The following is a 13,428-nucleotide window of genomic DNA, read 5'->3' as shown; positions in this document are numbered from 1 at the left end:
TGGGTGATAGTGCCTTTTCTTGGCATTACTACTTTGATTAATTTATTATAGAACTGAAAGCTGCGCAAAGGCAAAATGACTTTAGGCAAGACTTCATTAAACTCAGGTGACCTTAAAGGCCATAGTGTTCTGGAGGGACACCGTCGCCCCACATATTGTGCACCTCTGCCCTACACCCCTATATCATCCCCAAGATTTAGGCAGCTGGAAGTTATTTCATATGTACAAAAAAAACAGACAAATACAATAAACAGGCCAAATAGCGAAGGCTAACAACTTTATTCTAAATTAATACAGTGAAGAGATGCAGCGGTTTAACACGCTTTCAGTGACATTCATGAAACAGATTTATGTGGGTTAGTGCCACATTCCTGTTGATCAATTATCTTCTCTTAAAAAGGTATCAACTTAGAAGATGCCCAAACCCTCAAGACAAAAAGGATATTTGCATGTTTAAGGAATCCATGGAAATTAATCTGGTTTTCAACAGCTTTTAGAAAAAAGAAATTAGAATAGGAGTAAAATAATATCTGTACATTTGCGTTCATACTTTTTTACAATAGTTATAAAGACTTGCCAGGACTTTATTACACAGCCTCCACGTGAGCACATACTTGGCAAGGGATGAGGGGAAGCAAGGGATGGGGAGGGGTTGGCCTGGTAGTTAAATGACACCAGACATCGAGATCAGCTGGATTAACTGACTTCGAGGCTTTATTTTCACTTCTTTGGATGCAACGGATCGACAGGTTTTCCAATATCCCTCCCACGAAGTTTAAGACCTGGAAAAGGAGGGAGAAACCGTAAATTAAAATGGCACAATTAAGAAGGAAGCAGCAAGGTTAGAGAAAGCATTAAACCTAAAATCCCCATACATGTTCAGTTTTGTCCTACACTGGGTTTCATGCTCCATTCCCCAGAGAATTTTTTCAACCACAGTAAAAGTTATGTCTAGTATAAAAGTTGCTCAGGCAATCATGTAGTGACGTGGGCATCTTGTGGTCACCAGCAGATATCCTTGGCAACTTGCTTGACACCTCTGGTTCTGAACACCAGGGCAGTGCCAAACGCAAAAACAAAGGGCTTTTTATAGAGGTTTCCACAGCTTGTCCACCCCCCCACCCCATGTGAGCATTTCTAATGGTTGCTCGAGTTTAAAGTGAAGGGGGTGAAGTCCTCTTTCCACCCTCCCCACGTCAGCAGGATAATGCTGGTATGTGAGAAGAGGACAGCTGACAGAAGCAGTATGGAACAAGTTACTTACCTGTAACAGTTCTCCAGCATGGGTCTGGCATGGATTCACATGCTCATCTATATTCCCCGTCGTCAGGCCGGGAATCCTCGGTATAGAAAAAAAAGAATCAGTATCAGTTTCGTTTCTGATCTGTCTTTCTCAGTAGTAACCAATCACTGGTCTCTGGATCATACTGCCCCCAGCCAATGACTGCCCTCTCCCTAAGCCCCACCCCTGGCAGCCATCCTCAGATTTGGTAGCACGTGAAGTGGCAGTATGACCAAGTGAAGAGCCACAGAGGGGTAGGCAGGAGGGTTCGCATGTGAATCCATGCCAGACCCATGCTGGAGAACAACAGTTACAGGTAAGTAACTTGTTCCTTCTCCAGCATGGGGTCTGGCATGGATTCACATGCTCATGAATATAAGAATACATAGCAGTATACACATGCACAACCACGGGAGGTGGCAAAAGGCTCAATATAAAGCAAACCAACAACCTCAACTCTTACCTCCTCACAAGGCTCACCTTAGGCGAACAGGTGGCGCAGCACTGCCTGGCCGACTCTGGACTCCTCCCTGGAATCCCGGTCGACGCAGTAGAATCTCGTGAAGGTGTGCGTCGACCTCCACGTAGAAGCCCTGCAGATGTCGAGCAGGGGCACACCAGACAGGAACGCCGTAGCAGCGATCGCTCTGGTCGAATGGGCTCTCGGACGGCCGGGCAGCGGTCAGTTTGCCAACCGGTGACAGTGCATGATGCAGCCGGAGAGCCATCTGGAAATGGAAGTCTTTGAGAGCCTTCCCTTGATTCACAGGTCCAAAGTTCACAAACAGCTGTGATGTCTTCCGGAAACTCTTCATGCGGTCCACGTAGAACTTCAGCGCTCTAGCTACATCCGAGTGCAGAGTCCTCTCAGCCGGCGACGGGAAGACAACTGGCAACACCAAGGGCTCGTTGAGGTGGAAGTCCGACGGCACCTTGGGCATGAAGGAGGGGTGCGTCCTCAGCACCACCCTCGTGTCGTGAAAAGTCAAGTATGGAGGCTTGCAAGACAGGGCCTGGATCTCTCCCACTCGTCGTGCAGAGGTGATGGCCACGAGGAATGCTGTCTTCCACGACAGAAACTTCAACGGCACTGAACGCATAGGCTCGAATGGGGGGGCCCCCCCCACATGAGCCTAGTTAGTACCACGTTGAGCTCCCACGCTGGGGCCTTCACCGGCGGGAATGATCGGAACAGTCCTTTTATAAATTCCTTCACCAGACGATGAGACCACAAGGACGCCCGTCCTGTAGTTCTGGTGTAACTTGAGACGGCAGCCAGATGTACCTTGATGGCAGCGTGAGATAGGCCAGCCTTGGCCAAAGACAGTAGGTACGGCAATACTTGGGGCCGTAATCCGCAGAGGGTTAATCTTCTGTGCCCGGCCCCAGACAGAACCTCTTCCATTTGTGTCCCTAGCACGAGAGTTGAGGATGCCCTGGCCTTTGCCAGAACCTCTCTGCAGTCAGCCGGGATGTTGTATCCTCCAAACTCTAGTGCTGCAGGAGCCAGGCCAGCAAATTCAGCGACTCTGGTTCATGATGAAGAATGGCGCCTCCTTCTCTGGAGAGAAGATCCGCGTCCGTCGGCAGCTTGACTGGTGTGGACGCTGACAAGTCCAGAAGGTCTGGGAACCAGATCTGCCTCGGCCACGCCAGTGCAACGAGGATCATCCTGCACGGGGACCTCTTGAGCTGGTTGACGAGCCGGAGTAGCAACGGCGGGAATGCATAAAGGAACAGGCCGTCCCAGGGGAACGAGAAAGCATCGCCCATGCTCCTCGGTTGGGGAAACCTGCTGGCGAACCTCCGGCACTTGGAGTTCACTGTCATCGCAAAGAGATCGATCTGGGGTTCGCCCCATCGTCGGAAGAGTCGGTCCACTTGATCCTGGCGCAGTTCCCACTCGTGGCACGAGCGCAGCTCCCTGCTGAGTGAGTCGGCGATGGTGTTTATCCCTGCCAGATGAAAGGGTACCAGAAACATCCCTTGGGCGATGGCCCAATGCCACAGATACTGGGCTTCCTTGGACAGGGCAGGGGGATCTGGTTCCGCCCTGCTTCCGAATGTAAAACATTGTGGTGGTGTTGTCGGTGAAGATCCTCACAACCTTGCCCTTGAGGGACGGAAGGACCTGAGGGCCCAGAACACTGCGCGGAGCTCCAAGATGTTGATGTGGAGAGTCTTCTCCTAGCACCAAAGGCCTCTCGCGTCGAGGCCCCTGGTGTGCGCTCCCAACCTTCCAGGGAGGCATCCATTGTTACCGTCACCTGGTGGGCCGGGGCTAGGAAGCCTGTTCCCGCTGTCAGATGAGCACGGACACCTCACCATCGTATTGCCTGACGGAACGTTTCGTCAGGCGAGATCCTGTCCTCGAAGCTGCCCGTCTGGATCCAGTGGGCGTTGAGGAATTCTTGCAAGGGCCGCATCTGAAGTCTGCAATGGGGCACCAGATAAATGCAGGAGGACATCATTCCGAGGAGGGACTTTATAGACCTCACTCTGGCCACGTCTGTGGCCAGTAGACGTTGCACCTTTCCTAGGATGGTCCTTATCCTTTCCTCCGACGGTGAGGCCGGCCGCGCCACTGTGTCGAGCTGTGCTCCCAGAAACAGGGTGACTTGCGACGGGACCAGGTGGGATTTTGGAAAGTTGCGGAGCTCCGAAAGGACGGCCGTCGCTGTTGGAGCATCCCCCAGTGCACCCCCAGTGCACGGGCCGTCTCCGTGTCCATCTTGATCGCCTGAAGGGATTCATCAACCACCTTGCCAAAAAGGTGGTTCCATCGAAGGGCAGGTCCAAAACCTTGGTCTGAACATCCTGGCGGAAATCCGTCGCCCTGAGCCATCCTCGTCGTCTCAGGCAAACGCTGTTGCCCAACTGACGGAAACCGGTGTCGGCGATGTCCGTAGCCACCGTAATGGCGTGGTCCGAGGCAATCTCACCTTCCTGCAAAATTTCCAGGGCCTCAGCCCTATTGGCATCCGGAAGGAAATCCAGAGGGGCGATCTTAAACCACAACTCCGTCGTAGCGGGATACGATGGCCAGGGCGTTGGCCAGGGCGATCATCGCTGCAGATAAGATGACCCGTCGTCCCATCGCATCCAGTTTCCTACCCTCGCCGTCTGGAGGGGAGGTTGAAGTCGAGGCTGATGCGCGCCACCCCGCCGCTTTCTTCTTGGCCGCCGCCGAAACGACCGAGTCTGGGGTAGGTTGCGCCCTAAGGCACAAGGGGGCAGCGTCAGGGACCTGGTACTTCTTGTACCGTTCCCTCTTCGCAGGAGCCGTGGCAGGGTTCTTGAGGGCGAGCCCCTCATCCCAGATGTCATCAAGAAGCAGTACGGCGAGGACCGTCTTCCTTTTAGCCTCGTGCCGCTGGTAAAGGAACCCCTCCTTTTCCTCAGGGCAGAGCTGGAAGAGCTCGGATGCCCTGAAGAACATTGCATGGAAGGATCCAATCTCGTCGGGCGGGGAAGCCCGGGCAGGGGGCGACGGGGGGGGGGGGGCGATGGGGGGGTGGGGAGGGGTCCACGTCCCGTTGTCGCCTCCGTTGTCATCCTTACCCGTCGTAGTCGTGTCCATGCCTGGATCATCCCCGTGGGTAGTGGACCGGGGGGGGGTGATCGGGGGGAGGCAGAGAAGGCCGCAGAGGCGGCCTAGGATGCATCGTCCTCCTCTTAGGCGGTGGGCTCCCCGAAGGTCCTGACTCCGGATCCTCTGTCGGGTCTGGCTCAGGTTCCTCCGTCGGGGGAAGGGGCAACCTAGTCCTCATCTCAGAGCATAAGGACTGAAAATGGCCGCTGAGGTGTCCTGCGGCGCCAGAAACGACGGTGTCCGTATCCACGAAGGCCACCACCCCCTCCCCCCCACCCCTTTTCCCACGAGGACTTCGTGGGGGTCTTCTCGATGGGCCTGAAAGACAACTCCCTCCGCGGTGGCAGGGAGCCTACCCGAGGGCGCCTCCACTGGTGTAGCTGAGCCAGGGCCGCGGCGACATCCTCAATCGAGGTCCTAGCAGGGTGAATCACGGCTAACGTCAGCTTCTGTACGCCCGCGGCCTTCACCTTCGGGGGGGGGGAAGGGTCCGAGCCTCGCTCCCCTCTGCTGGAGTCTTCGAGATCGACCAGGGCCTATCCAGAAGCTTCGCCGGGTTCTTGGACTTCCTCTTAGCCGAGCCAGAACGTTGGCTCGTGGTTGATGGCACCGGGGAGGGTGCGTCCTGCCTGGCAGCCAAGGAGCCCGACCGTTCGGCGCTCCCGGTGCCTGCTGACTCGTGGTGCTTAGCCTTTTGTTGGGCCCCCGTCACCGGAGCACCCTCACAGGACTTAGAAGACTGCTCAGACTTCTCGCCTGGTGGGCTCTTACCTTCCAGCCAGTTGGCGAGACGGAGGTGGCGATCCTTCATGGTCCGCTCCGACATGTTTCCACAAAACGCGCAGTCCTTTTCCTTGTGCATCTTGTCCTCATGGAGACAGAGGCATAACGAATGCTCATCCTCCTTCTGAACCTGGCATCCAGGGCAGGTCCTGAATAGCTTCCCGGGCGTCGAGCTCCCTTTCTCCTGGGCCATGTCCGGGGTAGGCCTCGGAAATTCTGGAATCCTCCAAAAGCGTAACTCGACGAAATCTTCACCCTTGAGGGGTGTAGAAAACTCCGAAACGGATCCCTGTTGATCGGAAGTAGAAACGGTGGAGCTTGAGGCTCTTGTAACCAAAAAAAAAAAATCTCCTGAAAAAAGCACGAAAACGCAGCAAAAGCTCGAGAGCTAAGCACGAGGACTCCAACACTTGAACGTGCGGTAAAAATCTGAGGATGGCTGCCAGGGGTGGGGCTTAGGGAGAGGGTAGTCATTGGCTGGGGCAGTATGACCCAGAGACCAGTGATTGGTTACTACTGAGAAAGACAGATCAGAAACGAAACTGATACTGATTTTTTTCTCTGAGGATTCCCGGCCTGACGGGGAATATTCATGAGCATGTGAATCCATGCCAGACCCCATGCTGGAGAAGGGTTGTTTCACGAAGTAGGAAAGAATTGCCTGCCAATGAAGCCAAAACATAAAAGTGGACAGGTGGGTGAATCTGGAGACGGGACAGCACCTGCACATTTGTGGCTGTGTTGTACATACATGAGGCAGGCAAGGTGGGTGGAAGGGGTGACATTAGCATATGGGCTTAATATGATGGCATCAGTTGGCAGTAGAGACCACACATTACATGGATAGCAGTACAGTAGGATTTGCTCGACAGCCCCTGGAAGACATACGATTATAAATTTCTGAAGAAATGAGAAACCCACCAGGCTACGATAACCCCAACCCCCTCAGAAAGACTATGCAACAACCTGGCAGATCACCTTAAAAAAACGACATCCGTCAAACCATCCAAAAGTGACCAACCGAACCGAACACGGAACCACAACACAAACTCTGAAGCTTTCCTGAAATATCAGCAGAGGCATTCACAATGCTGGTAAAGCGACGCAAGAAAGCAGGATCACCCATGGACCCATGTCCCCCAGACATCTACAAATCAATCCTCGCACAAAGATCGCCAGCAGACCACTACAGTCTATCACTAACAGGACTGTACCGAAGATCTTCAAATCAGCATACATCAAGCCACTCTTCAAAAACACAAGTGTTGACGTAGATGACCTTTCCAACTACAGACCGATCTCCAACATCCCCTACGCAGCAAAACTTTAGAAACCTACGTATATAAACTAACCCAAGAACACGTAGAAAACCACCACCTGCTGGACCAAGCTCAAAATCGGTTTCAGACCAGCGATAGGAACAGAAACAGCACCATCATCCATCTGGGACGACCTCAAAACTAACGCAGACTCGAACACTACCTCAGCCCTTATTCTGCTCGACCTCCCGCAGCCTTTGACACAGTTAGCCACGACACCCTGACCAAAAGACTAGAAGACATAAGCATAACAGACAGCACTACGCTGGACCAAATCATTCCTAGCAGACAGAACAGAAACCGTATGGATAAAACCTTTCAAATCCACCCCACGAATTAACGACTGGAGTACCACAAGGATCCTCACTATCTCCACTATATTTCACCATCTAGCAGACTCCAGTCATCAGAATCTTCAAAATATACAACATTACATGTTACAACTACGCAGATCTACAAAAATCATAGACACCGATGCCGACCATTCAACCCTAACCGACTGTCTAAAAGTCTTCAACTGGATGGATGCCAACAACCTGTAAATCAACCCAGGAAAGACAGAATCCTGATCGTATCCAAAGACTGAAAATGAAACCACCATCCCATGGCCTACAGAAATTGGAAACGCACCACACCATCGAAGGTAGTAAAAAAATCTGGGAGTCCTAATGGACAACAACCTAACCCTGGAACCACAAATGCACCAGTGAAGAAATGCTTTTTCCTCCTCCAAACGGCAAGAAGAATTCTACCTTTCCTCTCCATCATCGTCCTAATCATGTCAAAAATCGACTATGCAACAGCCTCTACCTCGGAATACCAGAATACCTCCTGAAGAAACTGCAACAGATCCAAAATGCAGCAGCAAGACTACTCCTCAAACTATCCAGAAGAGACCACATCACTCCAGCCCTAAAAACACTCAATGTGCATAACGCACAGGGCAATCAGCGGACAAGGAGCAGAATTCGTACAAAAGAAAACAGCCTACAAACCAACGAGACCCCTCCAATCAAGCAACGAAATCCACCTGGAACTCAAACCATACCTTTAGAAAAAAACCTGGAGGCACCTCCTTCTACCACTTAGCCGCAAAAACCTGAAACATCCCAAAAGAAACACTGAACATCTAAAATTCAGGAAATCACTAAAAACCTGGCTCTACAACAGCACAGAGTAACCCTGGAAACCAAAACTGAAAAAAGGATGACTAAACCGGAAAGACAGACATCCGACCCAAGTGTAACTCGCACGGCACCTGGATGGGTGACACCAAATAACAAGCGGCACGCACAGAGACTGAGTCAACTACCTCAGACAATCCCACCAACACCTTCGCCCGCCCCTTAATTACTGCCAGGTACCACACTGATGTGGAATGATCTTGGCAATCACCCCACTACCTGAGAGGTTGTCATTGGCAGGTGCACTGGCCACAGGGGAAGGGAGGATAAGGGGAGCTATGAGAGCATGTTAGAGGTGGGGAACCAGAGGAGTAAGGAACCTGTATGCCAGTCGGACCCAGATCAGGACAGAACCGCATCAGGGGAGACTACGCAAGCCGAGCGCATCAATTCAGGATATAGATGCAAACCAACTAACCCTACTAACAATTTTCCTTTCTGCATACACCTCTGAAACTCCAAACCAAACAACCAAAACCTACAGCACAACAAACCGCACAAACTTCACTACATCGCAACAAAACAAAAACACAGCCTTGCACAACAGTACACGACGACTACCAGCCGCAAACACCCCAAGCCCAGCCAACGGACCCACTGGGCTGAGGCCGCCAACAGCACATCACTGCTCTCGCACTTTTCCTGCTTCCTCCCACTAACTCAACCTCCCCTCTTTCAGAGCTGCCAGAGTACCAGGGGACCACTCCGGTAGCGATAGTGCGTACAAATGTCCATTAACATGATTGTAACAGCTTAGATTCACATGCACCCACCCTTCCTCCCCTCTTGTGTCAGGTTTTCACATTTTGTGCCTCACATTGACAAGGTTCTTAGGAGAATAGGGTAGGTCAAATACTATTCCAGGAAAGTTAGAAAGGGAGGGTGGTATAATAAATTCTGTTTAGAGAATAGAACATTACCTTGTTTAGTTTATTTACCCATAACTAACTTTCAATTATAAAGATGAAATGCCCCCAAGTCAAGATGGTGGAACACTTTCAGAGCAGTGATTGGTTTAGTTTACAGCAGGCAGCATTGTGATGTCATTTAGAATGTTCTTAACAATTCTCAACTGCCTTTCAAGTATTCACTAGAGTAGGTCGTTTTTCTGGAGCTCCGGGTAAAATAGTTATTTAAAAGAAATAATTATTTCTAGTTCATACTAGATTTTATTCAAGAAGCAAGTTGCAGAAAATCTATTGAAGATTTCCAGGAGATCTGAATGTTGAACAGCTGAGCAGAACTGCATAGTTCCTATGACTGAGATAAAGTTTTGAATGAACTCAAAGACTTTAATCTTTCCTTCTAAGACTTATGAAGAATCTGTTGTGGATTGATATTTTTTCAATGAACTAGAAATTCGTATTTGTTTGAAGATAACAAGAATTTCATTTTTTTTTAAAAAGAAATGAAAATTCATGAAAAAGTTGCCACGAGTTTTCTATGTAAAAAGTTCTTAACCTCTATTAAGGTGGCGTGCGGATCGTAACCGCTGTTGTACCAATGTAAAATAACCAATCGTAACATAGGAACTAACATTGTATTTTTGGGTTTGTATCGTCGTTGCCGTAATGCTTTGATCTACACGCAAGCACAGATTAAAGGAAAGGACCTTTGTACGTTGCAAGTGCGTCGTGGCCATTTTGTGGACGTCTTCAGTTTTACTTCATTTTTCCTGCGTTACGCTTCGTATTATTAAATGAGCGTTACGAATAATTGTCAGTTGCATTTTCTTTCTTACGCGACTGTATATAATACCTTTGTCAGCTGATCAAGTTAGTTTCATATCTCCTAAAGAATTCAATAAGGCTTCAGATACAAAGAAAATCGCAGGTAACATTACAAGGAAGAATTTAGTTTTACTAATCACACACCAGAATTAATTAGTTCATACTTATAACAATGTTGCTTGGGCATTATTTTAAGGATTCAAGAAAAGCTGAGTGAAGATAGTCAAGTTGAAGACATTATAATCCAATTATCCACCGTCAACAATATGAATATACTTTAAGCCTAATGGCAAAACAAGCTTAGGCAACAGGTAATTAGAGTTAAGACTTGTCAAAGAGTATAGTTTAGATTGAATTAAAGACATTATATAGAAAGTTGCATTTTTCCTTTTAGGAACCCTTCTGTGTTGAATCACTCCAGTGAAGACAGTCTGAAGTACCTGCAGTGGGAGTTCTGGTCTTGTTTTCTCCATTCCCCTTGGGTTTGCCTGGACAATAGTTTTAAAGAAGCAGGATTGTTGAGCAGGCAGGCTTGGGGGCTAGGTGGGCCAGCTTCACTCCTGCAGGATCCCACTACTTCAGTATTCTGACATCTTGGAGTAGAAGGAACAGACTTCTACCTTCTCTTCTGTACGCGCTCAGACTATAAAGCTCTCCCTGGACACATCTGCTTAGATTCACATGTGGTGCATATAGTCTGAGATCTAGGGGTAATCACAGCGTATTGCATCTTTTATCAAAAAGGTACATGGGCGTGACCAACTATCCATCGCGTGTACTGTATCCAAAACCCCTCATGCAGCGGTCCCACCGGTTGTTTTTTCTGCCGTGAGGGAGCCTTCTAGTCTGCATGAGCGAGTATAGAAGAGAAGGTGTAAGAAGTCCATGTTCCTTCTACTCCAAAAGGGGAGGAAGAGTGGGTGGATGTGAATCTAAGCAGATACAATCAGCAATAAGATTAGTGAGTCATGTAGGTCTTCCAACGCTTGTGGATATGCTTAGAATCACATGCTGTGCATGGACTAGCGAGCAGGACCCAGAGATGGTGGTGGAATGTGTGAAGGAACAGTAGCAAAGATGGCTGTCTAAGCATAACTTGTCCCACCTGAGAATAAGTCCTAGAGTGTGTTGTAAAGGTGTGTACCGAACTCCAGGTTGCTGCTCTGCAAATGGAATCTAGAGGAACATTTGCAATGAATGCTATTGTATCCTCTGTGCCCAGAGTAGAGTGAGCTCTAGGCATGATGGGTAGATCGCTTGGCAACAGTGATGCAGTTCATGATCCACTTGGAAATGGTGATTTAAAGACAGGGTTCCCTTTCTGCCACGTTAGTGGGGTTCTGAAAAAAGGTGGGTAGTTCTATGGACTTAACATGAAACTTCAAGAAAGCGTGGGTGTGCGTGCAAAACCTCGTCTTTGTGAATTGTGACAAAGGGGTCCTGAACTGAAGGGGCCTGCAGTTCCCAAACTCTTATAGAGGTGATTGTCACTAGGAAGGCGTTCTTGTAGGAGAGTCCATTAAGGCTAGTCTTGTGTAATGGTTCAAAATGAGTCTGGTTAACATTCAGGTACCATCAGGGGGCTGGGTTCGAGATAAGGGGGGGGGGGGCATGAAGTCCCCCCCCCCTCCATAAAGTTAATCACAGGAATCTTAAACTATGAAACCTTCCTCTGGGATGCAGTGTGTGCCAAAAGAGCAGCTAAGTGGACCTTTAGAGAATTGAAAGCTAGTCCCGACTCTAACAGGCAAGTTAGGTACTGGACAATATCTTTAGGAAATCAATAGGATGGACACCCTCAGTATTACACCAGGTAACAACGCGCTTCCACTTACTGAAGTAGCAATGTCTGGTGGTAGGATTTGCATCTGAGGGCGTTGAAGGTGCACGAACCCTAGGACTTCAGGAGCCAGGCTGCTAAATTGTGTTTGGGGCATGGATGTAGTGTCCCTCCCTGAGCCAGAGACCGCATGTTGTACAGGCATGGCAGCTTCCTGATCGGGGAGACTGACCTTGCCATAAAATCGGAGAACCGAGGCTGAGTCCACATCGGTGCTACCAGGATCAGTGTGACTGGTTCCTGTACACTATTCTGTTAAGGCGTATGGGGGTCCGTAGGCAAATCTCCCAGACCAGGTTATCCAGAGACCGTTCCCCTTGGAGCAGTTCTGTGGGTCTCCTAAGCATAATCTGGGCATTGGGTGTTTCCCAGGGTAGCAAATAAGGCAATCTCTGGGAAGCCCCATTCTACAAAACCGTAGAGTAAGATATCCCTCTTGTAGCTGCCACTTATGCTCTATGGGTAGGAGGTGTCTCTGCGGAGTATGTGTTTGAGTGCCCACTTCCAGATGTTCCGGGACAGTCTGGATAGCCCTAGAGAGTGCGTGCCCCTTGTTTGTACATGCAGTGGTACTGTCTGCGAGGATTAGAAGAGTGTCTGGAAAGCCGACAGGGCCTTGACCAAAGCTAGTAGTTCCAACAGGTTGATGCAATTGGCCGCTACTGCTGGAGACCACACCATGCGCTGTGTTGAAGGTGACCTGGCGGGCAGGGGGGTGGGGTTAAATTTATTATTTTTTGCTAGAGAATCCTGGGTTGAAGGAGATTATACTGTCTTCTGGGTATTGGTCTGGCATGTTCGGTACGAATCCCCTGGAGAGTCGTCGAGGTAGAGATGACTCAGATGGACCGCCTACCAGTGCCTTTGCCTCACCCCCAAGGGTATTCACAATGATTTGGAGGGGAGCTGGGGGACCTTTAACTGACAGTGAGTGAACCTGAGGTACTCTGCGCTGGCCAACATTGAAATTATGCATCTTTCATGTCTAATGTGATCATGTTATCCCCTGCTGCAGCAGTGGGATTTCCCTGAAGTGTTGTCAGCCTGAATTTGGAGGTTGGACACTTGTTCGCAGGTCTAAAACAGGGCGCATTGCGATATCTTTTGGGGTACAAGGAACACTGAATAGATGCAATTGTTTACCTGGATAAGGTGGGGGGGCAACTTCAATGGTGCCTTTTTCCAGCAGGACCTGAACTTCTTCCAGCAGGATGGTCAGAGAAACTATACAATACCTGTGGGCAATGGTCTTTAGAAGCCACTGTTCTGAAGTGATCCCCTCCCAGGTGTGGATGAATGAAGACAGGTGACACCCAACAGGGGAAGCGTAGTAGCGGACCCGTAACGGCAAATCACCTGGAGGTGGAGGCCAGGGAGCCCCTGGGAGTACTGCCTCTACGAGAGCCTACTTGCCAGGATCCCTGATCCAGGCTTTTTGCAAGTGGTCGTTACAACCAAGAGTCTGGTATGGCATGACCCAGAATGTAGAGGGGGGGGATGGGCAAAAAATGTCACCTGGGCATTGACTGCCCGTGTAAGGGACAGCAAAGAAGGGACCAAGCACCTTAATAGAATTTAATAAGGGGATGGCTTGGCTAACCAGAGTCTTCAACTTTAGGATGTCCTCCACAAGTCAGTCGGCTTCGTGCATAGAAATCTTGTAATGGTCTGCTGTGCGCTTAAGAGTAAGTTGAACAG

At 49.7% G+C, this 13,428-nt stretch overlaps 1 protein-coding gene across 1 annotated transcript in view; it reads right to left on the bottom strand.

Annotated features, from left to right (window-relative positions):
* Window positions 1-260: 260 nt before the first annotated feature.
* EDF1 (endothelial differentiation related factor 1) overlaps window positions 261-13,428 on the bottom strand; it is a 93,587-nt gene continuing 80,419 nt past the window's right edge. Inside the window, exon 5 of the mRNA XM_069609752.1 lies at window positions 261-782. Coding sequence (XP_069465853.1) covers window positions 721-782 — 62 coding nt within the window. The 3' untranslated portion in view covers window positions 261-720. The remainder of the gene's footprint in view (window positions 783-13,428) is intronic.

The sequence above is a fragment of the Ambystoma mexicanum genome, chromosome 8 (genome assembly GCF_040938575.1).
Source record: "Ambystoma mexicanum isolate Mex_15411 chromosome 8, UKY_AmexF1_1, whole genome shotgun sequence".
Lineage (NCBI taxonomy): Eukaryota > Metazoa > Chordata > Amphibia > Caudata > Ambystomatidae > Ambystoma > Ambystoma mexicanum.
The sequence above is the reverse complement of the archived record's forward strand: the minus strand, read 5'-3'. Positions and strand labels throughout refer to the sequence as shown.